The sequence below is a fragment of the Chrysochloris asiatica genome, unplaced genomic scaffold, assembly GCF_000296735.1.
Source record: "Chrysochloris asiatica unplaced genomic scaffold, ChrAsi1.0 scaffold00379, whole genome shotgun sequence".
Taxonomy (NCBI): Eukaryota; Metazoa; Chordata; class Mammalia; order Afrosoricida; family Chrysochloridae; genus Chrysochloris; species Chrysochloris asiatica.
The window spans coordinates 893,435-920,914 of record NW_006408897.1 but is presented as its reverse complement, the minus strand read 5'-3'; the positions used below and the strand labels follow the sequence as shown (position 1 = coordinate 920,914).

Below are 27,480 nucleotides of genomic sequence, written 5' to 3'. Positions count from 1 at the left end.
GAGTATAAATTTAATCTACATCCCGACAGTGATTCATGCATGAGGGTGGCAAGTGCACAAGAAAAATGAAAAATAAATGGACTTTCCCACCAGCGTTTTTTAGCAATTGAAGCAATTTTCCTGATTGTGGGATTTATACCGATGGTAAGTGGAAGTGGCTTCTCATTACCTTTCTGCCCTGGAACATAGCCAACGGGGACCCTCACCAAAGGGTCCATCCACAGGGCTCCCCTGCACACAGCACAGTCCTTCAGGGCACCCACCACCCCACTCCACTCCGGTCAGAGTCAGTGGGTCCCCGATAATGTACCGTCCTGTGGGGGTATGTGTGTGATGAAGACACTGTATCGACTTCCCAGATCTCCAACTGTCCAGTCACAGCTTAGAAAGCTGCATGCCTTGTCCTGTGAGGGGCAGTAGTAAGACACAAGGCCATGGTTCAAATCCCCTTGTCCAGAACAAGGTAAAAGTACGGGCTGGGCTGCTACACCAAGAACCAGGAGTCCAGCTGACCTGACCAAACTTGAAGGTAGGGATTTTCTAGGCAAAGTGGTTGTTAAGTGTCATGGAGTCGGTTCCAACTCATAGTGACCCTGTATAGCATTTCCAAGAAGTGGCTGGTGAATTTGAACTGCTGGCCTTGCGGTTCAAACTGTCTTTGCAGTGCTTAACCTACAGCTCCACACCAGAACTCCCCATAACATCTATAGCTGAGCACCTACAGTGTGCAGGGCCCTGTCTGCTCAGGGGCAAACCCCACTGTTCTAACTCCCCAGAAAGACAAGCCATCTTGTTTGTACTGCTTGGCCAGTTCTCTGGGGACTCCCCAAGGAAAGCATTTGGAACTGGCCCAACATGACAAAGAAAATGCAAAGAAGGACTCTGGGTTGATGGCCCATGTTATGATCCTCCTCTGACCAGCACCATTAGCAACTCTCTCTTATCCCTGCCCAGTACACAGTAAGCAAGCAACAAAGATGCACTGACAAACTGACCAATCAAATGAATGAATGGACTGCTCCTCAAAACTTGTGCCTGAAGCAGCCTGGGAGAGATAGCACTCAACATGACAACTGCAGCTCCTAAGAAGGGATTTGGACCTCACTGAAAGGAGGCCATGGTTCACTCCCTCTCTAGAACATGCAGTCCAGAGCCATCCCATCATGTGCCTCACACAGATGGGTCCGGCTCCAGAATGTTTGGCATGAAAGACAGGTATGGTACCTTTTAACAGGTGAGAAACTGAGGCTTAAAGAGGTCAGTCAATGCTCACACTGACAACAGTGGAGACCAGGGTTTGAACTCAAGGCTCCTGACAACACAGCTGGCTCACAGGGCTGCCAGAGTCAACCAACATCTACTGAGAAGTCAGCCTTGGAGCATGTACACTGGACCTGGGGCTGAGGTAGAGGGACCCTGACACCTCAGCAGCCCCAGCTCTGTAGACTTTGGGACCCCTGACTTTGAACCACAAGGTATGAGGCTCTCAGCCTGCAGTGCACCTCAGAGCCACATCCTTAACTAGCCCTGCTGACCACCTTCAAACCCCAACAGTGGGGGCAGATGTGCCCTTGGTCTCACCCTCTACTCCAGTGGTCATCCTGAGGACCCATCTGTCCACCCCTGTTGTTCTTGACTGGCATGGCTGGACTGTTGGACAGCACAGGGGCAAACCTAAGGATGTCTGGTCCCTGCAGAAAGAGAGCAACAGACAGGCCCAGCACAAGAGCCCTGTAGGCACCTACCTTCTAGGACCAGGTGATCTTAAATCCTGTACCACAGATTTTCTGGGGCATTCCTGGTTTTATATTCTGTCCTGTGATCAGGTCCAGGTGCCATACTTTGGTCACAGAAACATTACTGATAAAAGCAGTGTCCATCTGCCAGGCACTCATCGTGCGCCCTGTCCTCTCTGGCGCTGTGCATATTTAATCTCATTACTCCAGCAGGCCCTCAGCAAACAGCCCCTGCTACCCCTCCTTGAGGCCGCCCCCAGATCCTACATTCCTTGGGGAATTTAGCTCCAGTCTCACCATCATTCATCGGCCCTTCTGTCATAATTCTTGGTGACTTCAACAGCCACACAGACAATCCTTCCTGCCCCTGTTTGCTCAAGTCTTGGGCCTCTTCCCCCAAGACCATGACCTCCACCCATATGCCTTCTCAGCCACCCACTCCCTTGGTCTACCCTTGGCCTTGTTGTTATCAGTAACTGCAACATTTCCAAGATTTTTTTCCTATGTTTCCACTCATGGCCACTGCCTCCGATCCTTCCAGCTCACTCCCTCGCTGACAGCTCTGTGACCCTCCCAGAGCCGACAGTCCACTGACTGTCCTTCTTACCATCCCTCACTCCCCTCATGGCCAGACATCTCTCCTTATCCAGCAACAACTCCACAGTCCATCTTACTAGTTTCCTGCCTGCAGACACCCTCAACCCTCAGCCGCCTCTGTCCCAGCACTGGATACCTGAAGAGTGTCGGGGAGGGACACACCATCTTGCTGACTGGACTCACCTTAAATGTGTGATCTACTGATATGATCCTATACACAGAAAATTCCAAAGACTCAGCAAGAAAATTATTTGAACTCATTGAAAGATTCAGCCAACTGGCAGGGTACTAGATCAACATACAAAAACCAATCAGATTTCTACAGACTAATAAAGACATCAATACAAAAGATTATATATTTAGGAATAAATCTAATCAGAGAAGCAAAAGACTTATACGAAGAAAATTACAAAACACTACTAAGAGAAGCCAAATGAGACTTACAAAAATGGAAGAATATACCATCTTCAAGGATAGGAAGACTTAACATTGTGAAAATGTCAACACTACCCAAAGCAATATATAGATATAATGCAATCCCAATCCAGATTCCAACATCATTCGTTAAAGAGATGAAACACATGATTACTAACTTTATATGGAAAGGAAAGCACTGCTTAAGAAGAATAACAAATTGGAGGCCTCTCACCCTTTGATCTCAAAATTTACTACACAATCACAGTGGTCAAAACAGCCTGGTACTGGTACAATGAAAGATGCATAGATCAGTGAAACAGAATTGAGAACCCAAAAGTAAATCCATTCACATACAGTCAGCTGATCTTTGACAAAGAACGAAAACACATTAAATGGGGAAAAGATAGTCTCTTCAACAAATGGTGCTGGAAAAACATGGAAATCCATTTTCAGAAGAATGAAACAAGACCCATATCTCACACCATATACAAAATGAAGTCAACGTGGATTAAAGACCTAAATGTAAAGCCTAGACTGGGACCTCCTAAAAGTTAGACACTTAAGTGCATCAAAAGAATGAAGGGAGCCAATAGGCTGGGAAATTGTTTTTGCAACAGCATATTAGACAAGGACTAATCTTTAAAATTTATAGAGAATGACAACACTTCTACAAGAAAAAGACAAGTAGCCCAATTAAACAATAGGCACAGAATATGAACAGACACTCCACCAAAGAGCACATTCAGGTAGCCAACAAACATGTGAAGAAATGTTCCCGATCATCAGCCACTGTTGTTTAGTGCTGTTGAGTCAGTTCCAACCCATAGGGACCCTGTATAGGGTTTCTGAGGAGTGGCTGGTGAATCTGAACAGCTGACTTTGCAGTTCAAACTGATCTTGCAGTCAAGTGCTTATCCATACAGAGAAGTAAATCAAAACAACAATGAGATATCATCTCACACCAGCATTAATAGCAAAGCTCAAAAAGAAAAGAGAAAACAACAAATTCTGGTGAGGGTGTGATGAGATGGATGGAGTCTCCTACAGTGCTGGTGGGACTGTAAAATGGTTCAATCACTGTGGAAAATGGTGCAATATTTCCTCAGAAAGCTAGAAATAGAAGTACCTTATGACCCAGCAATCTCTACTTGGGCTATCTCCATAAAAAATAAGATCCAGGACATGAATAGATGTATGCACATCCATGTTCACCACAGCACTACTCATAATAGCAAAAAGATGGAGACAGCCGAAATGGCCATCAATGGAAGAGTGGATTAAAAAACTATGGTGCATATACACACTAGAATACCATGCAATGTTGAAGAATAATGATGAATCTGCAAAATACCTCATAGCATGGATGAACCTAGAGGACATTATGCTGAGTGAAATAAGTCAATCACAGAAGGACAAATATTGTATGCAACCACAATTATCAATGCTCAATAAAAGGTTTTCATACTAAAAGAAACATTCTCTGATGGTTGCCAGGGATGGGAAGGAAGGGAGAGTAATTCACTGGCTAGAGGGTAGACAGGTGAACACAGGTTTCTGGGAGGGCTTATACAAGATGGGGGAGGGCAATATACAACAAGAGGAAGGTTGGCAGAGGAATGATGAAGAAAGGTGAAGACACAAGGAGATGTGCAAGGGCTAAAGGAGCTCTGGTAATATAGTGGTTACGAGGTAGGTTTCTAACCTCAAGGTCGGCAGTTCAAAACTACCAGCCGTTCTGTAGGAGAAAGATGAGGCTTTCTGCTCCCGTAAAGATTTATAGCCTCGGAAATCCTGTGCAGGGTCACTGTGAGCCAGAATCAATTCCACAGTACTTAACAACAACAACAAAGGAGACAGAGGTAAATAGTGATATATGAACAACCTTGGAACACCAGTGTTCTGTGTGGATACATGGACAGAGATATGGGCTGAATGAATATGGGAGGAAGAGTGGGATATATAAATATACATATACATATACATATATATATATGTTGTTGTTGTTGTTAAGTGCCGTCGAGTCGGTTCCGACCCATAGCGACCCTGTACAGGGTTTCCGAGGGTGTAAATCTTTACGGGAGTAGAAAGCCTCATCTTTCTCCCGCGGAGCGGCTGGTAGTTTCGAACTGCTGACCTTAAGGTTCGCAGCCCGATTCGTAACCACTACGCTACCAGAGCTCCTTATATATATATCCCACAAATATATAAGAGTTTGAAAGAAGATATTTATACATGGGACTCTTGGCGTGGTGCTGTAGGATCAGCACTGGAGTGTGAACCATAAGGTCAGCAGTTCAAATACAGCAGCAGTTCCTCAGAAACACTTTTTATGAGTTGGAACTGACTCCACAGCACTTAACAACCACAACAGGGAGGAAGCAGAATAACTGTTGTTACATGGAGGGGAGTGCAATCATTGAGATGAAGCAAAGTGTGTGATTTGTTAAATTTAAGACTGATATTCTTGTCTGCAAACTTTCACTTAATTTACAAAAAAAAAAAAAAAAAATTGTGACCTGCACCTCAAGAGAGCCTGTGTGGTGGTGGTTGTGTGCTCATAGTGACCCTGCACAGGGGTTTCCAAGGCTGTAAATCTTTACAGGAGCAGAAAGCCTCTTCTCCCTCAGAGCGTCTAGTAGATTCAAACTGCTGACCTTTCAGTTAGAAGCCCAGCTTGTAATCCACTAGGCTTCAAGAGGACTTGTTGTTGTTAAGTGTCATCGAGTCGGTTCCAATTTATAGCAACCCTGTGTAGGGTGTCCAAGGAGTTTGAACTACCAATCTTGTGATTCAATCTAATCTTTCAATCCAGTGCATAATCAACTTCCCTCATGCATTCTCTCACCTACCCTCCAAAGATATCTTTGCTCTCTAAAACCCCTCAGCTTCAACCTCAGCTGGTGACCTGCTTCTTAATTTCAGAGAAAAGAAATGCTCTCAGAAAAGACCTTCCATTGCCCCGACCATCCCATCTGCCCTGTGTGGGTTACTGTGCCTGCCTTCTGTCCATACTCCTGTTCAAGCCAGCCCTTGACCTGGACACAGCGTCCACACCTTCTCCCCTAATCAAGAACACTCCTCCAGCAACTGTCCCTTTGTCTCCCACATCATTAATTTTCCTTCGCTACTAGATCATTCCCGTCAGCAGACAAGCATGCTATTATTTCTCCCATGCTTTAAAAAAAAAAAATCCTCCCTTGACCACACATCTCCCTCCCTCCATATTTCTCTGCTGGCTTTAGAACAAATCTCCTCAGAAGAAGGGTCTGTGTCCAGGGTCTCTGTTGCCCCGACACTAGTAGATTCTGGTCTTCCCTGGAATCGTCTCCAAACATGCTGCCCCACTAAGCAATCAGAACATCACTTGACATGGTCATCATGACCCAGATGTTGCTATGTGGTCAGTTTTCATCTTCCCTGACCTCTGTCTTTCTTCCTTAGACCACTTTGATCACTTGGTCTCCGGAGCAGCTCCCTGGCTCTGCTACCCCTATTGGCAGCTCACATCCATCTCCCAGAGTTCTGTTGACCTCCACCACTCTCCAGTGATTGCACTTCTAACTCCAGCCCAGACTTCTCCCCAAACTCCACACTGTTGCAACCACGGTCTCCATAGCACCTTCATGTGTATGCCTAGAGCCTCACTTCTGACCTTGAATCTACTGCTGTGGTCTTGGATGACCATTTTACCCTTTCAATAGCTCAGGCCAAAAATTTCTTGGCATCTCCTGACTCCTTTTTGTCTCTCTCATGCCCCATCAGATCTGCCAACAAATACTATTGACTGACTGTGCCCCAAATAAGACCGCTTCTCACCCTCTCCACTGCAACCACCCTCATCCAAGCAACCATAGTCTACAGCAGTCTCCTGGCATTAGTCCTGACCCTTCACAGTCTATCCTCCACACAGTTAGCCAAAACGATCCTATTACAACTGAAGTCAGACCTCTCACAACCCTTCAGAACCTTCCAGTGCCCCCATGTCACTCAGAGTGAAATCAAGGTTGCTTTAATGAATTACAAGACTGTTTGTAAACCATTTGGCTCCCAGCCACACTGGCCTCCTCCAGGTTCTTCTACTTGGGCACTCTTTTTTTCAGATACCTGCAAGATTCCCTGCATGTCCTATAGCTCTCTGCTCAAATGTCACCTTCTTGGAGATGCCTTCTGTGGCCCCTCCCAGCACTTTCTTTCCCTCTCCAGAGCATTCATCTCCAATATATGTACTATGTATTTATTTGTGGAGTCCCAGGATGACACAAATGGTTACTGTGCTTGACCTACAACTGAAAGCTTAGCTCTACCCAGAATCATCTTGGAAGAAAGCCCTGGCGATCTGCTTCAGAAAAATCAACCATCAAAAATTCTGTGGAGGCGACTCTGAGACCAGAAGAACTAGATGGTGCCTGGCTACCACTGCCAACTACTCTGAAAGGAATCACATTAGAGGGTCCCAAATAGAATGGAAGAAAATATGAAACAAAATGCAAAGTCATAAAAAAAAGAAGAAGAAAGTCTGGGCTTGCTGGTCAGAAAGAGACTGGAGAAACCAGAGACTATGGCCCTCGATCACCCTTCAGGTATGGAAAGGAACTCACCCTCATGGCAGCCAAGCAGTAAATAGGTATATAGGGGGGCCAACAACCATTGTAATATATGTTCAATCATTCAAAATCAAGAGTGAAACCTGTACTGAAGGACAAAGTTGAGAAGGAATGGGAAGGAGGGTGAAATGGAGGTAGGAACCACAGAGAGGAAGTGGGATAACTGTTGCTGCATGGAGGGAATTGCAAACACTGAGATGAAACAAAGTGTAGGATTTGTTGAATGTAAAACTGATGATCTTATCTGTAAACCTTCACTCAATTCATGCTGTTGTTGAGTGTCATCAAGTCAATTCCGACCCATAGCAGCCCTGTATAGGGTTTCCGAGAAGAGGCTATTGAGTTTGAATTGCCAACCTTATGGTCCAGTGCTTATCCTACAGTGCCCCACCAGAACTCCCAATTCATAATTTAAAAAAAAAAATTTTTTTAATTCGTAATAAAAAGTTAGAAAACAAAAAACCCTGTAGAGCACAGTTGTACTCTGAAGTATATAGGGTCACCATGAGTGGAAACTAGCTGGCAGATGAACTTTATGTTGGTGTTTGTTGGTTGGTTGGTATTGTTTATTGCCTTTCTTACTGTCTAGAAAGCAAGCTCTGTGATGGCAGGGACTTTATCTGTTTTGTTCACTGGTAAATTCAGTGTCTGGTCCATGATATATGTTCAACGAATATTTGCTGAATAAATAAATGACTTGCTTCTATAGTATGTGCTAACATATGTTCCACTATTTTGTAGACAAGGAAACAGTAGTTCAGAGAAGTTAAGTGACCAGCCCAAGCCCTCACAGCCCTTAATGATTGAGCTAGGATTTGAACCCAGTGTTCTTCCTCAATGATGCCTCTCCTACTCTTGGCACAGACGTAGGCCTTCCATTGGAAGACAGTTAGTGGGGGCCAGCCTATGACCCTGTCAGCGTCCCTGTGTGGGAGAGCTACCATAACGTGGTGCTCCATCCAAGGAAACAGTATACTGCACAACCTGATTTTATGCTTTAATTGCTTGGTGGTGATTTACTGCAGGCCATATATTTTTTTCTCAGCTGACACTTCCCTACATGTATTTCTTTTATCTATCACCACACTTGACAGGTAAGTTGCTGATATTTACTGTTACTGTATGTACCAATATTTCCAACATATATCACTGCCCACTCTAGGGCCACGGCCATGCCACAGAAGCATCAAATTCTGCCCAAACTGGCAGCCTTCTCCACACATAGCCGGACGCCATTTTTGGAGCTCAACTATTCCTGACACCAGGAAATGGTTGGGTTTTGCAGGGTGGGGACACAGTCACACACGCAACGCACGCTCACACATAAGCCTCCTAGCTCCATTTAAACTACCCCATAGTGATTCCTGTTGTGGCGCTGTAGGATCAGCACTGGACTGTGAACCACAAAGTTGTCAGTTCAAACCTACCAGCCGCTCCTCGGAAACCCTACATAGGGTCGGTATGAGTACAAACCGCTTGACGGCACTTAGCAACAGCAATAACAACAGCACTGTGCTCTGGGGTTTTTTTTCCTTCTTTTTTTTTGAAGGGAGGGCACAGTGGGAGTTGTGGTTTTATATAATGTTTAAGGAGCCCCGGTAGTGCAAAGAGTTAAGTGTTGGACTGCTAACCATATGTTGGTGGTTCAAACTCACTCAGGTGGTCTCCATAGGAGAAAGACCTGACTACCTGGTCCCATAAAGATTATATGCAAAAAAAAAAACAACCCTATGGAGCAGTTCTTCTCTGTCACATAGGGTTGCTGAGTTGGAATCAATTCACTGGCATCTAAAAACAGCACAACATGTAATATTTTCATTTTTAAACAGTATCTTAATTATCTAGTGCTGCTATCACAGAAATACCACAAACAGAAATGAATTATGTCACAGTTTGGTGGTTGGTGGCTATGTACTGACTAGTTGGTTCCTACTCATAGCAACCTTGTATAGGGTTACCAAGATGGTACAGATTTACAGGAGCAGAAAGCTTCATCTTTCTCCTGAGGAGTGGTTGGTAGATTGGGTGCCAGCCTTGCAGTTAGCAGCCCAACTTGTTAGAAGTTCAAATCCAGGGAGTCAGCTATAGGTAGAGCCTTTCTCTGAGGCTCTGGGGATAGGTCCTTGTCTCTTTCAAAACTCTGTGGGCCTAGTGTCCCTTGGGGAGTCCTGTTGTGATGCTGTGGGATAAGCACTGGACTGCTAACCACAAAGTTGGCAGTTCCAATCCACTAGCCGCTCCTCGGAAACCCTATACAGGGTCACTGTGAGTTGGAACCAACTCCACAGCACTTAACAACAATGAAGTATTCTTGGAGTTTTCCATGTGTCGGCCTTAGTCTTCCCTGTATCCGGGAGCTTCTCAGAGCAGGGACCCTGAGTCCAAAAGGCTCTTCTTTCTTGGTGGTACTGTGTTCTCTCTCCTTTGATTGCATGTAAGATCAAAGGCAATACAGGCCACACCCAGGGAAACTCCCCTTACGCAGAGTCAGGGCTGTGGTAAGGGTGTTATAGCCCACCCTAGTGCACTTACAACTAGCTTACCACCCTTACGTACCCAGAGCACCTAATCTGACCTCCTGTGTTTATTGCTCTGGAGTGAACCCTCACTCATGGCAACCCCATCAACAGCAGAATGAACTGCTACTCAGTCCTGCACCCTTCCCATGACCATCACCAATGGAACCATGTGATCCATAGAGTTCTCATTGATGGATTTTCAGAGTCAGATTGCCAAGCCTTACTTCCTAGTCTAACTGAATAATGACGCTCCAGTGAAACCTGTTCAGCATCATAGAAATATGCAAATTTCCACTTACAGATAGGTGGTGAATTTCCCACCTCCAACCAAGTCCACTGCCATCAAATCAATTCCAGTTCACGATGACCCATGCAGACTCACTTAGGACGTTTGTTTAAAAGCAGAAACCCCATCCCTGGTTCCTGGCTCTGGACTCAGAACCCACATTTTTAACATGCCCTCTCCCCACCACCTGGGTGGCTCCAGTGCCACTGTTGCATGGACCACCCTGTGAGAACGTCTGTTAGCCCTGCTGGAGCATTTACAGGATGATTCTGAATCCCAAAGTCTCTCAAGCTCTAAGACCTTATTCCTAAGGGTGGCATGGCAGGCACAGTGACAGGCCCCATGTAGTCCTCACTGGCACCATCCCTCCAGCTAATGTGCTTCTAACTCACTCATAACACTGTATACAGAACCAAACCCTAATCTGGAGTTTCACCCTCAAAGTGAGGCCTCCCGGAATACAGAAAGATCTCTGGAAACCAAAGTGGCAACCAGAGACAGGCCTTAACTACATCCCCAGTGGGCTCTTGAACACTGGATGCAGAGTTCAGGGGACAATGGGAGTGGTGTGGCCTGAGATGGGCCTCATGGGAAAGGGGAGGAATTGGGGGGACCATAAGGAAAGCTTCCCACAGTGCAAAGGACAGTAGGAACGGGAAGAAAGGGTGTTTTGGAGGTGGGGTTTCCATGACTTATTTGGTATCTGAATGGCCAGGGGTGGGCTGGGCTGGTGAAGGAGACAGAGGAGCAGAGACTCCATGTCACTGGCTGGTGTGTTGTGCCAGGATTGAAACACTGCCCACATCCTCCGCTTCACATCACCCAGATCCTTCTTTGCTTTGGAACTTGTTTCCATACACAGAGGGCCTCTGACTTTCAGGTTGATTTGCAATTATTTGGTTCCCAACCAGATTCCCCCAAGCCAGAAAAGTCCCAGAAATGAAGGTTTCACAGAGGTGGTCAGCTAAGGGAGGGCGGCCTGGGCAGCAGCTGAGTCAGAGAGCTTCAGGGCGATGGGCTGATCATCTGAGAGCTCATCACCGCTTGATGTATGGCCTCGGCTCCCAGGGGGTGCTGCTCCGCTAAGTAATTGCTTCTGCCTTGATTACAGGCCTTCACAAATGACTGTGGGCCTGGTCCCACCAGTGCGTTTGAGGCTTACAAATGTCCACACACACAACCACTATCTGGACTGTCTGATCGTTACCTTAAAAGGTTTAATTTGCTTAGAGGGGGAATTAGACTATAAACTACTCAGAAATTATGGAAAGTCACACGTCGAAAAGACCTTCCCCCTGTGGTGCCTGAAGCACATTTTGCTAGAGCATTTGTGTATGTGTGAGTGTTTGTGTGTGTGTACACGGTCATGTGAATAACAGGTGTATAGTAATCAGGACTATCAAGTGGCTCAGGATGAATCTGGCCCCAGATGAGACTCACAACCAACCCCAGAACCAAAATCATGTCTACTTAGAGCGAGAGCTCAAGGAGGCCCTACAGCCATGGGTTGGCTCCTCCTGCCAGAGCCAGGAGCCTCAATGAGCCCTGCAGTTGCTGAGACTAAGCTTAAGAGCAGAGGACACGGGAACAGCATGCTGCCTCTACACACACACACACACACACACACACACACACACACACGCACTAGGCAGTTATTCCAAAGTGCCTGACCTACAATTGCCACTTAAACAGGGAAATGCACACACTGGACTCACCACTAGCCCAGGACCCCATCTGGCCTTTCAAAACCACACCAGTCACCTCTGCCCCAGGATCCTCTTTCCCTCTTCTCCCACCTCCCAGCACAGACACACCAACACAATCTCAATAGTAATAGCTACTAATCATGATGAATGCAAAGCACATTTCTAGGTTCTTTCCTGAGTGGCTCAAACAATTAAGCACTCGACTACTAGTTGAAACATTGGCAGTTTGAACCCCCCCTCCCCCCCACACACACATGCACACACAATGCCTCGGAAGTAAGACCTGGCAATCTGCTTCTAAAAGGTCAGAGCCTTGAAAATCCTCTGAAGCACAGCTCTAATCTGCACACATGGGGCTGCTGTGTGTCAGAGTCGACGTGATGGTAACGAACAATAGCAACAAACACTTTCCTTGCTTCATGCTCATCTTCATAGTAGCTCAGGAAAATCGTATTTGTTTGTTTTTTAATTTCCACTTTAGAGTTCAGAAACTGAGTCTCAGAGAGGTCTAATGGCCTCAAGTTCCCACTCAGCCTGGACTCAAACCATTCGTGAAATCCACCACACTGAGAAGGCCAACCACTGTCCTCAAATTCACTGGAGCCCTGCACACCTTTCCCATGGCCCAGATGAGGAGTGTAGGCCCTGGTCACTGAAGTGACTGGGCCAAGGTCACCAGTAAAGACCTGTCTGGAGCCAGAGAAACCATCCTACAGCTCAGCCAAATGCAGAGTGCTGGAGCTGAAACACACTGTTCAGGACTGAGGGGATAAATCAGAGCCTCTCGGCTCCCAAGGACGCTGCTTACCTGCCCTTGGCTGGCAGTTTCTCTGACTGCTGGAGATGGACTGACTGGGGGAGGGGACACTGTGAGGGACTGAGTAAAAGCCTGGCCCAGGGCCCAGCAGCAAAACTTCTCAATACTGGGACCTCCTGCCTCTGTCCATCTCCACTCTGGGCAGGGTGAGTGTCTCAGGGGCAGAGAACCACCCCAGAGAAGCAGGAAATCTTAGACAGGAAACTTCAGCAGCCAGGTCAACCCCAGACACTTAAGACTGTGCCCCTCCCACATCCTCCACTAAAGGGAATTGTGAGTACAAGCCTCAGGTGTCTGGGGCGCATCATAAAGCCTCCACAAGCTTGTGCCTTATGACAATGTTTGTATTAATACAATAATTGTTGGTTTGTTTCTCAAATCTTCAAGTAGATCAGCATGGCATGTTGATCCTGTGGTTTATCCCCTGGCACTCTGCCTTGTACCCTGCTCATTGCCAGGGTTTCCCACCCCACACCTTTGAGGAGCTCTACATGATAGGAGTCCTTGTGTGGTGCTGCAGGTTAATGCGCTGGACTGCAAGGTTAGCAGTTCAAGTTCACCAGCCGTTCCTTAGAAATCCTATACTGGGTTGCTATGAGTTGGAACTGACTCAACAGCACTTAACAACAACAGCTTCACAGACAAGAGAATAAGGTTCAGAAAAGCTTCATAACTTGTTCACTGACAAACAGCTAGTAAAAGACACAACAGGAATTCAACTAAGCTCTATTTATGTTTACCAAAGCACTCCACTCATATGATAAATTAAACCTTCTTTGCAAAATGTTCCTTGTGTACCAGGTCTCCACTAAAGCAGGAACTCTTCTCTCATTTTTCCTGAAGAGGAAGCTGAAGGTCAGAGATGTTAAAGAACTTACCTAAGGGGCACCCAGCTGGCCACTGACAAAGGCGGCACTTGAACCCAACTCCAGGAGCAGAGGTCTGTCCTGTCTTCAGTGCTTCAGAGAAGGGAGCTGTTCCTCCCAGGGCAGCGTCAGTGGTGAGGGGAACTCAGAAACCCTGCTTCCAGACCCCTACTCATCCCAGACCTTAGTACCTTTGCAAGGAGACATGGCACTGGTGACATGCTGGACATGTGGTCTGGAAAGGACCTGCTTGGCAGTGCAACACTAGGTGTCTGCTCAACTTGCAATTCAAAGTGCACTAAGTCTTGGAACATCCTCTGCATGTGCTGAAGGCTCTCCAGGTCTAGAGCCCCCGCTGGACTCAAAACACACCACAGCCTCACTATGCATCATTCATTATATCTGTTGTTTTTTCTTGGACCTCTGAATTTTCTTTCCTTTAACGAAAAGAGAGCCAAGGACCCAAGAGAGAAAACTAACAAACTACAGCAAAAATCAACCAGTGTTGCTGAGCAAGACAAACGTAACAGCTCCAACAGAGAAAAATGCAACAACCACAGAGTACAACCTCCCAGCAATACTTCTTTCTTCCTCTATGTATATGCCAGCATTGCCCTCTGCTGTTGGTTATCAGTACTACTGTATCTTACAAGCTGGGAAGTTCTGACCTTCCACTTTGCCCTGAAGCTGCCCTCACTTCTGCGTATTACATATTTCCAGGGGATCTCTTCACATTGCATTCTTGACTCACAAAATGGTACATGAGGGATGCCCGGTGGAATTGTACAGAGCAGTGGACCTGCCCCTTGTTATGGGCAAAGAGATTAAAATATTGATCCTGGAATTTAGAACCACTTTGCTCCAGAATGAAAGAGAGCAATGAATCCTTCCCTTGCTTCTGAACAGGGCTATGGGGCAGGTAGCAGAAAAGAGCAGATTTTTTGCTTTTTATTCTCCCCAAGAAGCACAAAAAGGGCTCCTCCTTGGTTTTGGGCATCTTCCAAACCCCTCAGCTAAAAGCATCCTGAGGTCTGGCAGGTGAATACAGGGCAAATCCAAGTGCACAATCCCTGTTTGTACAGCTCACAAGGCCACCACAGGTATGACTTCTGCAGCCAATGTGAGAACAGGACAGGGTGCCTCCTCCCACCCTGCCTCATGTTCCCTCTCCCTTTGCCCTTCCCTATTTGTATCTGGTTTGCTGTCTGCAAACAGGTGCCTGGTGATGGTTAATGACCTGTACTGAGGGCCAGGATGCCCCACTCTGCAGCCAAGTCACAGCCTGAGTCCCAAATGGGAACCAGCATTTGTGACCCTGAGCAGCCTGCCCCTCACTGCACCTCTCCCAGCGCAAGACAGCAGCAGGACCTTCCTGGGTGACAAACAGCCATGTCCTGAAGAGCTAGGGGTGGGGATGCCTGTCACTGCAGTATCTTTACCCCTGCTCACTCAGGACTTGAGAGCCACCCCATCTCCATGGCTGATGGACCCTCCATTGGCAATGGGGGAGATACTTCAGCTCTGAATTTCTGTCCACACAGAGCTCATGGGGTGGCTGTTGCTCTGCTTTACAAAGGGATTCCACCTTTAGAGTGGAGAAGTCCCAAGGGACAGAGGAGAATTTGGCTAAATGATGGACCTATATGTTTGGAGGAAGCCAGAACTTCCCTGACAGGTCCAGAAGGTCAAGAAGAAACTGATCATCAGAAATTCACTGTGTAATGTTTTTGCTGCACCAAAGCCAGCCAGTCTAGGGGCACTACACAGGCCAGGTGCTTTAGGGATTCCTTGGGCTTACTTACTAATCTGTAGTGAACAGGCAGTGAAAAAGACTGTGCTTACCTTGCTTACCAAGTACTCCATCCCTGTTGGTGGTTGTAAATTTGAAAAAAGGCTTCGATTCTACAGAAAGGTGGGGTTGGGAGAGAGGCAGATGCCAGCCACACCTAGAAGCAGAATCTCTGATGTGGTGAAAAAAAACGGGAAATTGTTCACTACAGATTAGTAAGCATGGCTTACTTTGCTTGTTGTGTAATCTGACATTACTCCCAGCCTGTCTACCCACTGGGTACTGGGCTCTGAGTAACCTTGGAAGGATGGGGAGAGCCTGAAAAGGTGGGGGTGGAAGTGGAGAGAGCAGCATCCCTGGAGGAAAAAATAATGTGTACCAGGGTGTGGAGGTGGGAGCGTCATCTCTGATGAGTGTAGGCGTTGTGTGTGCTCTGATAAACATGTCTTGTTGTTAAGTATTGTAAGAGTCAGTTCCGACCCATAGCGAGCCTATACAGGGTTTCCAAGGCTGTAAATCTTTACGGGAGCAGAAAGACTCATCTTTCTCCCGCAGAACAGCTGGTAGTTTCGAACTGCTGACCTTGCGGTTCGCAGACTGATTCGTAACCACTATGCTACCAGAGCTCCTTAAACATGTCTTAATGGAGTTTTTAGATTGAGACAGAGTAGGAAGAAAGGCGTGGTGATCCACTTCTGAAAATCAGTCAGTGAAAACCCAATGGATCACAATGATCCCATCCTTTCATGAAGCTGACACAGAAGCGTCTCTTCTACTGCAATAAAATCGCCATAAGCCTAGGGATCAACTCTACAGCTGGTAACAATAAGGGTACCCCCAAGAAAGCAGTGAGGGAGGACAGGAAGGAAGACTGGCTACCTTGGGAAAGGTTCTGACAGTGCTGATGCATCTGGCCTTGTTCAGCACACAGCTAGTGTGGAGAGAGCTGGTGAGAAGTCAGGCAGCAGAGGATCAGTCAGAAGGGCGTGTATGAGAGCTGGGCATAGGTGCCGGTGCAACAGGACCATGATGACAGGGACCACAGCTAGGCCGAGTAATGACCCTGCCTAAGTTACATTGTTACTTCTGACCCTAGATGTACTGCTCCTGGGTCTGCCCAGCCCCCACCTTCCTTGGGCCTCTCCTGGTTCTATGTGGTTCCTTCTGGCTACTTCTCCCAACCCAGCCCTATAGCTGAGCTACTGTTGCCTCCCTCTCAGCCCCTCCCTTTCCCAAACCCAGAGTCAGCTAGTCAGGGCCCAAACACCTGAGGCCAAGGGGACTTTCCTGGTGACCAGTCTCTGGGTCCTAGACCCTGACAGCATTGCCTACACCCCTTGGCTGTCCTGACCTGCCAGGCTAGATGGCTAGATCAGTTGATTCCTATGGGCCCTGAAGACTGACCGACACAGAAACACTTCAGCACCTGCCCTGACTCCAGATGGGCAAGGAGATGTGGCCTCTTGTCTGGCATACCTAGCACACAGAGGCTTTCCAAGGGTGTAGGGTTGTAGGGGAGGGGACCCTGACCACAGAGGCAAGAGCCACTCACTCACTCACTTCCCAAAGCCAGGCCCTCCTATCCATCCGCTTCCCCTTGCCCTCCTCACATACATTCATGCCCTCATGTGCATACAAGCACACCCACATGTATATACCCAATCCAGCTTTTCTCAGGAGCTGCCACGGGTTTAGCCAGGGCAGTACCAAAGGTGGAGGTCTGCCAGATTCAAGTGGAGGCAAACTCTTCTTGCTCCCTACAAAGGATGTGGGTGGAGGGGAGAGAACTGTGTGAATGTTAGAATAAAGGAAACTTTATTTTAAAGTCAGATGAAGAAAGCAAAAGGAAAATTAGAAGGAGGAAGAGCACTATAAGAAAGGCTTAGAGGAAGAATACAAAAGCCCCTAGATTTGAATCACCAAGGATTTTTTGGGTATGCCTGAGTTAGCTACTGCCCCTGCCTTTATGCAGCGCACACGCACCCACATAAAATACAACGTGTATTTGACAAAAATGTGATGTGTAAGCCTTCTGAACACAGCCAAGGAGTCAGTTCAGCAGTTAGCAAGCCTATCTTTAACACGGTTTTCAACTCATTAAACCAAAGGAATTTGAGAGTTCTCAGAAATTCTATTCCTCATAGGCTTTATGTATTCCCTATAGGCAAACCTTTGAGAAGATTGGGGAGAAACAGTGTTTTCTATTTGAGATATGACATTTCTATCCATTTTTCCTCCTCGGTCCTAGTTTATACATCCTCAAACAAACAAACGAATCCCAAGCCCATTGTCATCGAATTGATTCTGACTCCTAAGGAGAAAACATCACTGCCCCATAGGGTTTCCAAGGCAGTGATCTTTGTGAAAGCAAACTGCAGCATCTTCCTCCCACATAGGCAGTGCAGACCACCATTCCTGTCAAAGGCTCTCAGGTCTCAGCCCACTCCTAGCTATCCCTGGGGCCACCCAGGGTTGTCTCAGGTCCACCTCCAATAATAGATTCTGGGAGAGAAATAGCAGATTAAATGTCACAGAAAAGAGATTCTTAACGGTCCCCTCCATCTGACCGGAAGCTTCAACAGTATTTTTGATGAACCCAATTCCAGAAAAAGAGGAAGATCCCCAGCGAGATGGATTGGCCACGTGGCAGCACCAATGGGCTCAAGTATGGCAACAATAGTGAGGTTGGCCCAGGATCAGGCAGTGTTTCGTTCTGCTGTGCATAAGGTCGCTATGAGTCAGAACCAAGTTGATGGCACCTAACAACAACAACTATTCCAGAATGAAAATACCAGGACAGTCTTAATAGCTAACAGTCATTGTTTTAAGGACTTTACAGGTGGTGACTCATTCAAAGTTAATAACAGCCCTAGTATTAGGTAGAAACTATTATCAGGCCCATTTTACAGATAAGGAGACTGAGGCATAGGGAAGCTAAGTAACTTGTCCTAGAGAACACTGGATCAGTGGGTTGAAACACACAAAACTGTCTCTTGGTCATGCCGCCGTTGAAACCGATGATACTAGCCCAGCCTTTGACTCCTACCAGAAGGAACTCTCTCTGGCCTACAAAGCCCTTGATGCAGCCACAGAGACTCCTTGAGATGCAAGCATAGACTAAAACACACGATCTGAAAGCTGGAATGACATAGCCAAGTGCCCTGAGACATCAAGTCGCTATAGGGGGCAATTACTTTTCGGACTAGTAAAGATCTTTTGTGCCCTCCTGGGGTCTCCACTCTGTCTTCCCCAAAGCTCAAGTGAGACTGAGATGCTAGGCCTAGACAGCAATGGGGAAGATGATGAGAGGGGGCCTCAATGAGGAGGCTCCTCCCATCACCAGAATTTTCCCTCCAGACTTTGTTCACTGCAAGCCTACCAAAGGGAGGAAGCCAAGACAGACTAGGAGCCGAGGCCATGCCCCCATGCTGACTTACTTGAAGAAGTCTTCTTTGCAGTAGACACTCCCGGCCCTGGAGAAGCACCTGTCAGCCAGCTGCATCTGGCAGTCCGCACACTTGAGGCAGGAACTATGCCAGTGCCTGTCCAGGACCTTCAGGATGAACTTGTCTAGGATGTGCTGGTTGCAGCCAGCACACTGGGGAATCTCTGTGGAAAGAGGAGAAAAAGGCAGGGTGAGTCTTCCACACAACCTTGCTCCCCAAACCAGGCCCTTTGTGAATGTCCATTCTGCACTGGGTGAGAGTGGACATGCCCAAGCCCCAGGGCTGCTGTAGATAGTGGTACCGGCTGTCTATTGCACAAAAGTGACTGGTCAAGGGGGCAGGTGGGGACTGGAATCAAACCCACACTTTGCTGGTCCAGCTGTGTCCTCTGGCTTGTGGTAGCTTTGGTCCAGAAGGGTCACCTGTCTCTAATTTGTACATGAGCACCACAAAGCTAGCAGCAACAGCCAACCCCATTTATGCCACCTGCAATTCCACAGCCAAGAGACCAGGAAGGCCTAAAAGCATTCCCCTGTTTCCATGGCATTTTTATCCCAAAATGAACCCCATCTAGACATGGACTGAGAGACTACCTCATCTAAAAAGTAAATGATTTGTATGGGGCAGTGGCAGAGGCCAGAGGTCTAGGCCTAAGAATGTTCCAGGCACCCCTAAATAGAGACAGAATCATAGTATTTTGAGGGACTATAACAGAGACCATGCGTTGACTCAGTCAACAACCCTCCTAAAGTACCTTCCAATACTGAAGCCTGGAAAGCTAGAAACTTGAGGCTTCAGAGCTTGATTTGGAACACTTAGGAGAGGCCTGAATTCAGAACTGAACTAAATACATCTACAGCTCCCAATGTGCTGGTGTGGACAGTGACAGAGGCTATGACCTGTGGTTGGAATCTCTCAATTTGGTGTCTATTCTGATCAGAGCAAAGACTGAAATTTGGGGGCTGGGAGTTGTTCCTGGTAGCTCAGCCCAGCCCACTGCACTGAAAACCACCTACTATCTGGTAATGGGTCACCTTCCACTTAAACAGTGTAAGTGGATTCTATCATCTGCAACAGAACAGTAACCACTCCACACCTTGTTCCTGCCCTGGGTGAATTCCTATCCAAGGCTTGTTTCTCTAATCACCCCGTCTTTACAAAGAGATTGTTTGGAGTTTTGAGAACATTTTTATTCACTGGATTTGTTTTCAAATCTGACCAGGCTTCCATGAAGGAACAAATAGTGCAAGTATTCTAGCTATTTTTCTCTGTACTTTTCCAAAATAAAGGAAGATAACCAATATAAAGAACAACAACATCAAAATGTACATTTGACATGTTAGAGGAGCTCTGGTAGCGTAGTGGTTACGAATCAGGCTGCGAACCGCAAGGTCAGCAGTTCGAAACTACCAGCTGCTCCGTGGGAGAAAGATGAGACGCTCTGCTCCCGTAAAGATTAACAGCCTCGGAAACCCTGTGCAGGGTCGCTATGAGTCGGAACCGACTCCACGGCACACAACAACAACATAGTAACCTCATGAGACTGGCAGCCCTGCAGTTCTCACCTCTGCTGTTATATAGCATATTGTCTGTCTATACACCTGTTTTTCCCATTGGAAGGTGAGGTCCATAAGAGGCAAGAACAGTGTTTCTTTCTCAGCTTTGTATCTTCACTGTTCGCCTAAAAATAGGATCATTTCACAGATGTTTGCTACTGAATACATCATCTAATCAGCTCAAATAAGTTCACCTTGGAATAGTTCTTCATTAGCTTCTCCTGGACACATGAAAATGCCCACAAAAGTATTGAAACCAATCTCTCATAAATCATATGTGTTTCTCTAATCATATCATGTTTGCTGGTTGTAATATAATTTAAAAGTGTTAACACAAGTGAATTAGTCTCAAAGCCCTAGGGGAAAATTTCTTTTAACACAGCTAAACCTATCTAGAAAGACAGCTTCCCCAAGTATTAAGACATTAGTGTCTAAAACATATAGACAGGCTATTGGAACATTCAGGGCCTTGGTGTTGTAGTCGATCAGGTGTTGGGTTGCTAACTACAAAGTCATTGGTTCAAATCCACCAGCTGTTCCATGAGAAAGATGTACAGTCTTGGAAACCCTAAGGAGTAGTCCTATTGGGTCACTATGAGTCAGACTTGATGGCAGTGGGTTTGCGGTTTTTTGGTTTATTGGAACATTCACCAAGCACCACCACCACGCCAGTCCACGCAAGTACCACCCTTGGGTCATGTCAGTTAAACCCTAATCCCAGCCTATTTCTTCAAGTCTCAGTAGCCACCAGCATTGAAAGTTAGACTCATTTGATGTCCTGCACTTGGTCCCCTTTCTCAGACCAAAATGCCCCATGAAACCTACTCAACTTGATACAGGTTGAACACTAACTTGCTAATTGCATTATTTCATATGGGATTCTTTTTTCTATCTCAAAAGACTTTCTCCTTGAGAAAGACATTGCTTAACCATCAAACACCAACTTTCCACGTGCCTGACTAAGTTCTAAGCATATGATGGCTATAGGAGTAAGAAGGAAGGACATAGGATTAGAACCATAGATTCTGGAGACATACTACCTGCTTTGAGACCTGATTCTGCTCTTTAACCTTGTTGTTGTTGTTAAGTTGGTTCTGACCCATAGTGACCCTGTATAGGGCTTCCGAGGAGCGACTGGTGAGCTTGAACCACCAACCTTGCAGTTTAAACTGACTTTGCAGTCTGGCGCATTAACCCAGCACTATAATGCATTTGAACTGCAAAGTGGTGATTCAAGTTCATCAGCTGCTCCTTGGAAACCTTATACAGGGTCGCTATGGGTCGAAATCGACTCTACAGCACTTAACAACAACAACACTGGACACATTTAGCTTTTTGCCTCAGTTTCCTCACCTGTAAAATGAGGATTATAATGATAAAAGTGCCTCATAGGATTATAGTGAAGATTTATACATGTAAATTTCTTAGGCCAGATGCCTGGTGAGGTTTACTATTATTATGTTAAGGCGCTAGAATAACTGCAGTTAAGGATTGTTAAGCATGGTGCTGCTATGGCTGAGCGTAGGGAGAACTGGCATTCCCTGGGCAAGCTCTTACTGTGCCCTCACAGAAATCCCTACATGTATCTCCAGATGGAGGCACACCAAGTGTCCAGTCCCATGCTACTTGACAGGCCTGAGCATGCAATGCCTGTCTGTCTCCACTAGGTACTCATTCAGTCAGACCCTGACCCTCTCTCCAAGGACCTACCAGGAACCACTTCCCCCGAGTGACCAGGGCAGGTTTTCATGAAAAGGTGGCCAATAGGCTGATAGAAGAGATCTGGATAAACAGAGGCATATGGTGACAAAGAGCTGGCAGAGGAAAGTGAGGGATAACTCAGGTAAAGATGGCCCAAAAGACCCAAGGGTTGTTGTTGTGTTGTTGAGGGGTTACAACTCATAGTGACCCAGCATAGGGTTTTCAAGGAGCGGCTGGTGAGTTTGAACCCCAACCTTGTGTTTTAATCCAACCTGTGGTCTACTGCTTTATCCCACAGCCGACTCCCAGGGAAGTTCAGGTTTATTCTGTGTACTTGTGTGTCTTTGCAGAAGGCTGGGCAAAAGAAAGGTCTGAGCGATGTGGTGCTGAGTAAGATTGCTCCATCCTCATGCTGCAGGGTAGGGGAGGAGAGGGAAGAACTAACCAAGAAGTCCTCCCAGATCCCAGACGTGGTTAAAGGACATCGAAGTACAGAACCTGCAGGAACCTAGGAAAAAGACTTACTGCTGATTTTATCTGTTGCTCTGATGCAACCGTGCGGGCTTTGGGGACAGCTCCAGAGCGCGGCTCGCCCTCATGTAACGCACGCGCTCGAGCGCGCGGTATGCCTCCCCTTCATCCAAGAATCCCGGCCGGGGCTTGTTCTTTGTGTGAACAAACGCATAGATTCTAAGAGGCCACAAACGGGCTGGAAGCGAAGCTGCCTCAAGAGAGGCACATTAACCCTTTGAGAAAGTGGATGGATAAAGGTCCTCGCTGGCCCTAGACTGCCTCATCACGGGATCGAGCCCGGCTCCTAGACAAGAAGCGACGACTGGTGTTTGGCCTTCCCTCCTAGGAAAAATAAGGCTATATTTCTCCTCCTAGTTACAAATGCATAGGGATGTATGCCCATAAAATTTATTTCGAGCAAGGTATCTACCAGGAGCCTTAATATGATGAGTATTCAAGAGAGAATACATTAGAGCTAATGTATGCAGGAACGTTGGGCAGGGGAATTGTAGAGGCTTGTAAGCGGAGACAACATCACGTTAGGGAAGAGCACTAAAAGCAGATAAGACAGCCATTCCAGCCTTCAGTTTGGAAGAGATGCTTCCTGCTGGCTCAGGCTCCAAACCAGCTTTGAGACTTTGAGGTTTGGGGACCACACAGAGATCCTCAGGTCTGGCAAAAATGTAACAGACATACTAACAGCATATTTTAAATTAAAATAATAATAATAATAATAATCTTTTCCACTGTTGATTTTATGGTGTATTTTTTAAAAGAATTTTTAAAAACAAATGTAGAAACCGTTTTTAAAATCCACAATATACTACTAATAATTGTAAAAACAGTTTTGAACTCTTTTAGGTTCGGAGTATATATTGCCTTAATAATGCACACAACTCAGCAAGGAAGGTTTTATTATCATTCCCATTTTACAGGTGAGGAAGCTGAGCTCTGAGAGTTCTTGCAAAACACCCAAGGAACCACAATGGGAACCAGGATTTGAACCAACAGCTGGTGCTGCTGCTTCCTGTAGGATGGACTAACCTAACTGATGGACTGACCACTGACCGGAGATAGTACATCACCTACATGCCCTGCCATTTTATAAGGAGGTGGGGGTGTTGACAAAGGCAGAGAGATAGTCTCAAAGATATTTCATTTACAGTAACAAAAGAATAGGTGAGCCACTGGCCTTTTGTGCTCCCTCAGAGTTGGGTAAATGTCGATGTTTAAAGCACAGTGTAGATCCTCAAGTGTTACACAGATGGACATCAAAAGCCCATGGCAGGGCTGGAAGCAGGAAGCCCTTGTCCCTCTGATCCCCTCCAATTCAAAGCCAGATGCCAATTTCTTGATGGCACTGTCAAGTTCAGACCCATTCCCACCCTGGGAGGTCCTACACTGCAGGTTATATGGCCCCATGCAATTATTTAGATTAGTGAGAAATGCAAACTATCTAGACAATTTTCAAACAATAACAGTAGAAGCTTTTTTTTTTTTACCTATATTATTTTCTCTCCCAACTTGGAGAGCCTGAACAGGGCAGAGGTTATATAGGTCTTCAACCAGAAATAAAGATGTAACCAAAATTTCTAAGAGGCAAGATGATTTCTAAAACCCTAATTAGCTCAATGTATTTCATGCATTTATTACAAAATTCTACTTCAGAAATGGAATTTAAGCAGACCCTTGCTGTTACTGAAAAGGAATTTGATCTGTAAAGGCATTTTCCAATATGAGGAATCATTTCTTTTTAGATGAAAGCTTTCCATTTGATTTGCATGTCTGTATTCTGTGGTGGTGCTCTTTGCTGGGGCTCTACAGGGGGTAGAGTAGGTGTGAAAAGGCAGCCATGCTCCCCTCATCAGCAAAGCCTGTCTACCAGAGTCTTCTGTGTCCTGCAGAGTGACAGAGCTCCAGGCACAGATCTAAGCCCACATACAGTCACATACACTATCCATGCAGACACCCTCATATACACTCACGTACATAGTCACGTACACAATACACACATACACACTGATATTCTTACATAGTCACAAAGATACACACATGAAACATACATACACACACACAAACAAAACAAACACCACTGCCGTTGGGTTCATTCCTACTCATAGCAACCCTGTGTAGGGTTTCCAAGAGTGTAACAGCACCAGCAAGCAGCTGGTGGTTTGAACTGCTACCTTGCAGTTAGCAGTGAACACATAGCATGACCAGGACCCTGTACATATACACAGATATATTAATAACCAAATAATAGAGTAGCGAGTAGGATCTTAAAAGCTCATGAGTGACCATCTAAGGTGCAACTATTGGTGTCTCCCTGGCCAGATGCAAGACAAGTGAAGAAAATTGAAGATGCTTGGAATGAAATAGTCCAGTAGACTAATGGACCACGTGAACATCAGTCTCCATGACCCTAAGACCAGAGAACTAGATGGTACCCAGCTCCCATTATCAATTGCTCTGAAAGGGATCACATTAGAAGGCCCTGGATAGAGTGGGAGAAAATGTGGAACAAAACTCAAAATCATGAGAAAAAGACCAGGCTTATGGTCAGTTAGAGACTGGTGGCAACCTGATACTATGGCCCTTGGTCACTCTTCAGGTCTGATACCAAGCAATAGATAAGTATATTGGGAGGTGGGGACAACAACTCTAGTGAAGTATACACACAGAAGAATGGTCAATCATTCAAGATAAAAAGGTAGCATTTACTCAAGGACAAAATTCAGGAGGGCTGGGAAAGAAGGAATGGAAACTAAAAACACAGGGAGGAAGTGGGATAAGGGATGTTGCACTGAGGTCACTCAACCATTGAGATGGAATGAAGGTATAATTTGTTGAATGCAAAAAATCTGTTCTGTAAATCTTCATTCAATTCACAAGAAAATGTTTTTCAAAAGCCCACACAGTAACAAAAACAATCCAAAGATATACCCTGAGGCATACACACACACATTCATGCACACACTTATACACACACCACTCATAGTTGTTGTTAAGTGCCATCGAGTAGGTTTAAACACATAGCAACAGTCCTGTATGTATACATATGTACACACATCCATATACACACAAAAACATATACTCCATAGACACATATTCACATATATACAAACACACACATATACCACTGATACACACACATCCTCCTATAGAGGCTGAAGAATTATTGCCAGTCTCAAAAGAGCCAATTCTTCACAAGTCAAACTCTGACTGTGAAAAAGAAGTTCTCACTGAGTGAGGAAGCTGCTCACCCCTGGAGCTGTCCAAGAAAGTGAAGAGGGAGCAAAACAGAAAGCTGGAACAGGAAAGGAGAAGAATATTAAAATATTTCTTTGGAGAGGGATCTTGGGTTTTGTTTGTTTTTACTGAGAGCTTTCCATTCTGGTTAGGGTTTAGACCTTCAAATCTTTAGACCAGAGTCAAACAGACTTGGGTTCAGGTCTGATTCTACCATGTATGCGATCGTAGGCAAATACCTTAACCTATGTGAGTCTTAGTTTGCTTATCTGTAAAATGGCACAAAAGTGTGCCTGTTTTCCAGGGTTTCTGTGTGATCACATTCAATGAGTGTAAAACACCTTTACCATGCTCATGGCTGGTTTTCAAAAAGATTCATTCATTTATTTAAAGAGTAGCAAAACTATTTCATTCTATATTATTCCTCACTATAGCTGTTTTCCTTCCCACCCACTCCCCCACCAAAAAACACTCAAAAGTCTCCTCCATTGCCCTAGTTCTAAAGCCACTGGGAGAGGTGCACTCCTTTCTAATCAACACAACCGTCAAGGATGAACAGTAAATAATGCAATTATTACAAGGGTTTGATCTTAAATTTGTTTAGAAATTAAAAAAACAAGAGTCCAGTTTTGCACAAGTTTTCCAGACTTTGGTTCCCTCCCCACATGTGGACGGTGAGAGCAGGGAGCTTGGGGCCACCACCCATCTGGCCCCACTTGACTATTTGGATAAGAACTCACTGATTCAAACCAAACATCCAAGGTTCCTGCAGTTTTTCGTGGAGACATCTCAATGCCCAAAGGAAAAGGGGCTATTTCTTATTTGATATCCCACTTTTTCTCTGTAGCAATATCTACATCTTCACCAAGTAATCTTATACAACTCACAACACGATATCCAGCCCTTAAGGCATCTTGTGCACAGCACTGGATTTCTTTTTCCAAATGGTGTAGCAGAATGCAGACCTCATCTCGAAATCCCTCAAATTCCTCCATTAGTGAAGTTTTCAAAAACTGGGAAGTGGAAGAGACCAAAAGGTCTGAGGTGGTCTGTACAGACCAAATTGTCCACACCCCTTGGTGATATATAATAAGTCATGAGCATTTTTATTCACCACTCACGTTTCTTCATTTCCAAGAAACTACTCTCAAAAAATCAGAGGCCACCATAAAACATTTCAGACCCAGTTATATGGTTGCTTGTTTGATCGATTTTAATTCACTGAAAAATGGTGCTTTCTATCTCTTTGGGCTCCTGGTGTGGTGCTGAAAGATAAGCACTGGACTGTGAAACACAAGGTTGGTGGTTCAAACCCACCAGCTGCTCCTCAGAAACCCTCGACAGGGTTCCAATGAGTCGGAAATGACTCAGGGCACTTAACAACAACAACAACAACAACATCTCTTTGGGTACAGAAGATAAACAGACGAAAACAAACATTTCTACTAAACAGAATAAAACTAGAACCAAAACACTTAACAATTACTCCAAAAAATGTATTTAAGAAAATACACCTTTTAAGGGAAATGAATAAGAATTTCAGCTATTAGAATCATCATGTTGATAAATTACTTTTTATGTTTTAAAAACTAGGTTATTTGTACTAATTGAAAAAAATCTTCATTTAATTTTGCTCTGGAATGAGATTAATATTTTATAAAAATTGAGCACGGAGGTG

At 45.6% G+C, this 27,480-nt stretch overlaps 1 protein-coding gene across 1 annotated transcript in view; it reads right to left on the bottom strand.

Moving 5' to 3' along the window:
* LHX4 (LIM homeobox 4) overlaps positions 1-27,480 on the bottom strand; it is a 48,172-nt gene that overhangs the window by 10,355 nt on the left and 10,337 nt on the right. Inside the window, exon 2 of the mRNA XM_006876427.1 lies at positions 18,775-18,946. Within this exon, the coding sequence (XP_006876489.1) occupies positions 18,775-18,946 (172 nt within the window). The remainder of the gene's footprint in view (positions 1-18,774; positions 18,947-27,480) is intronic.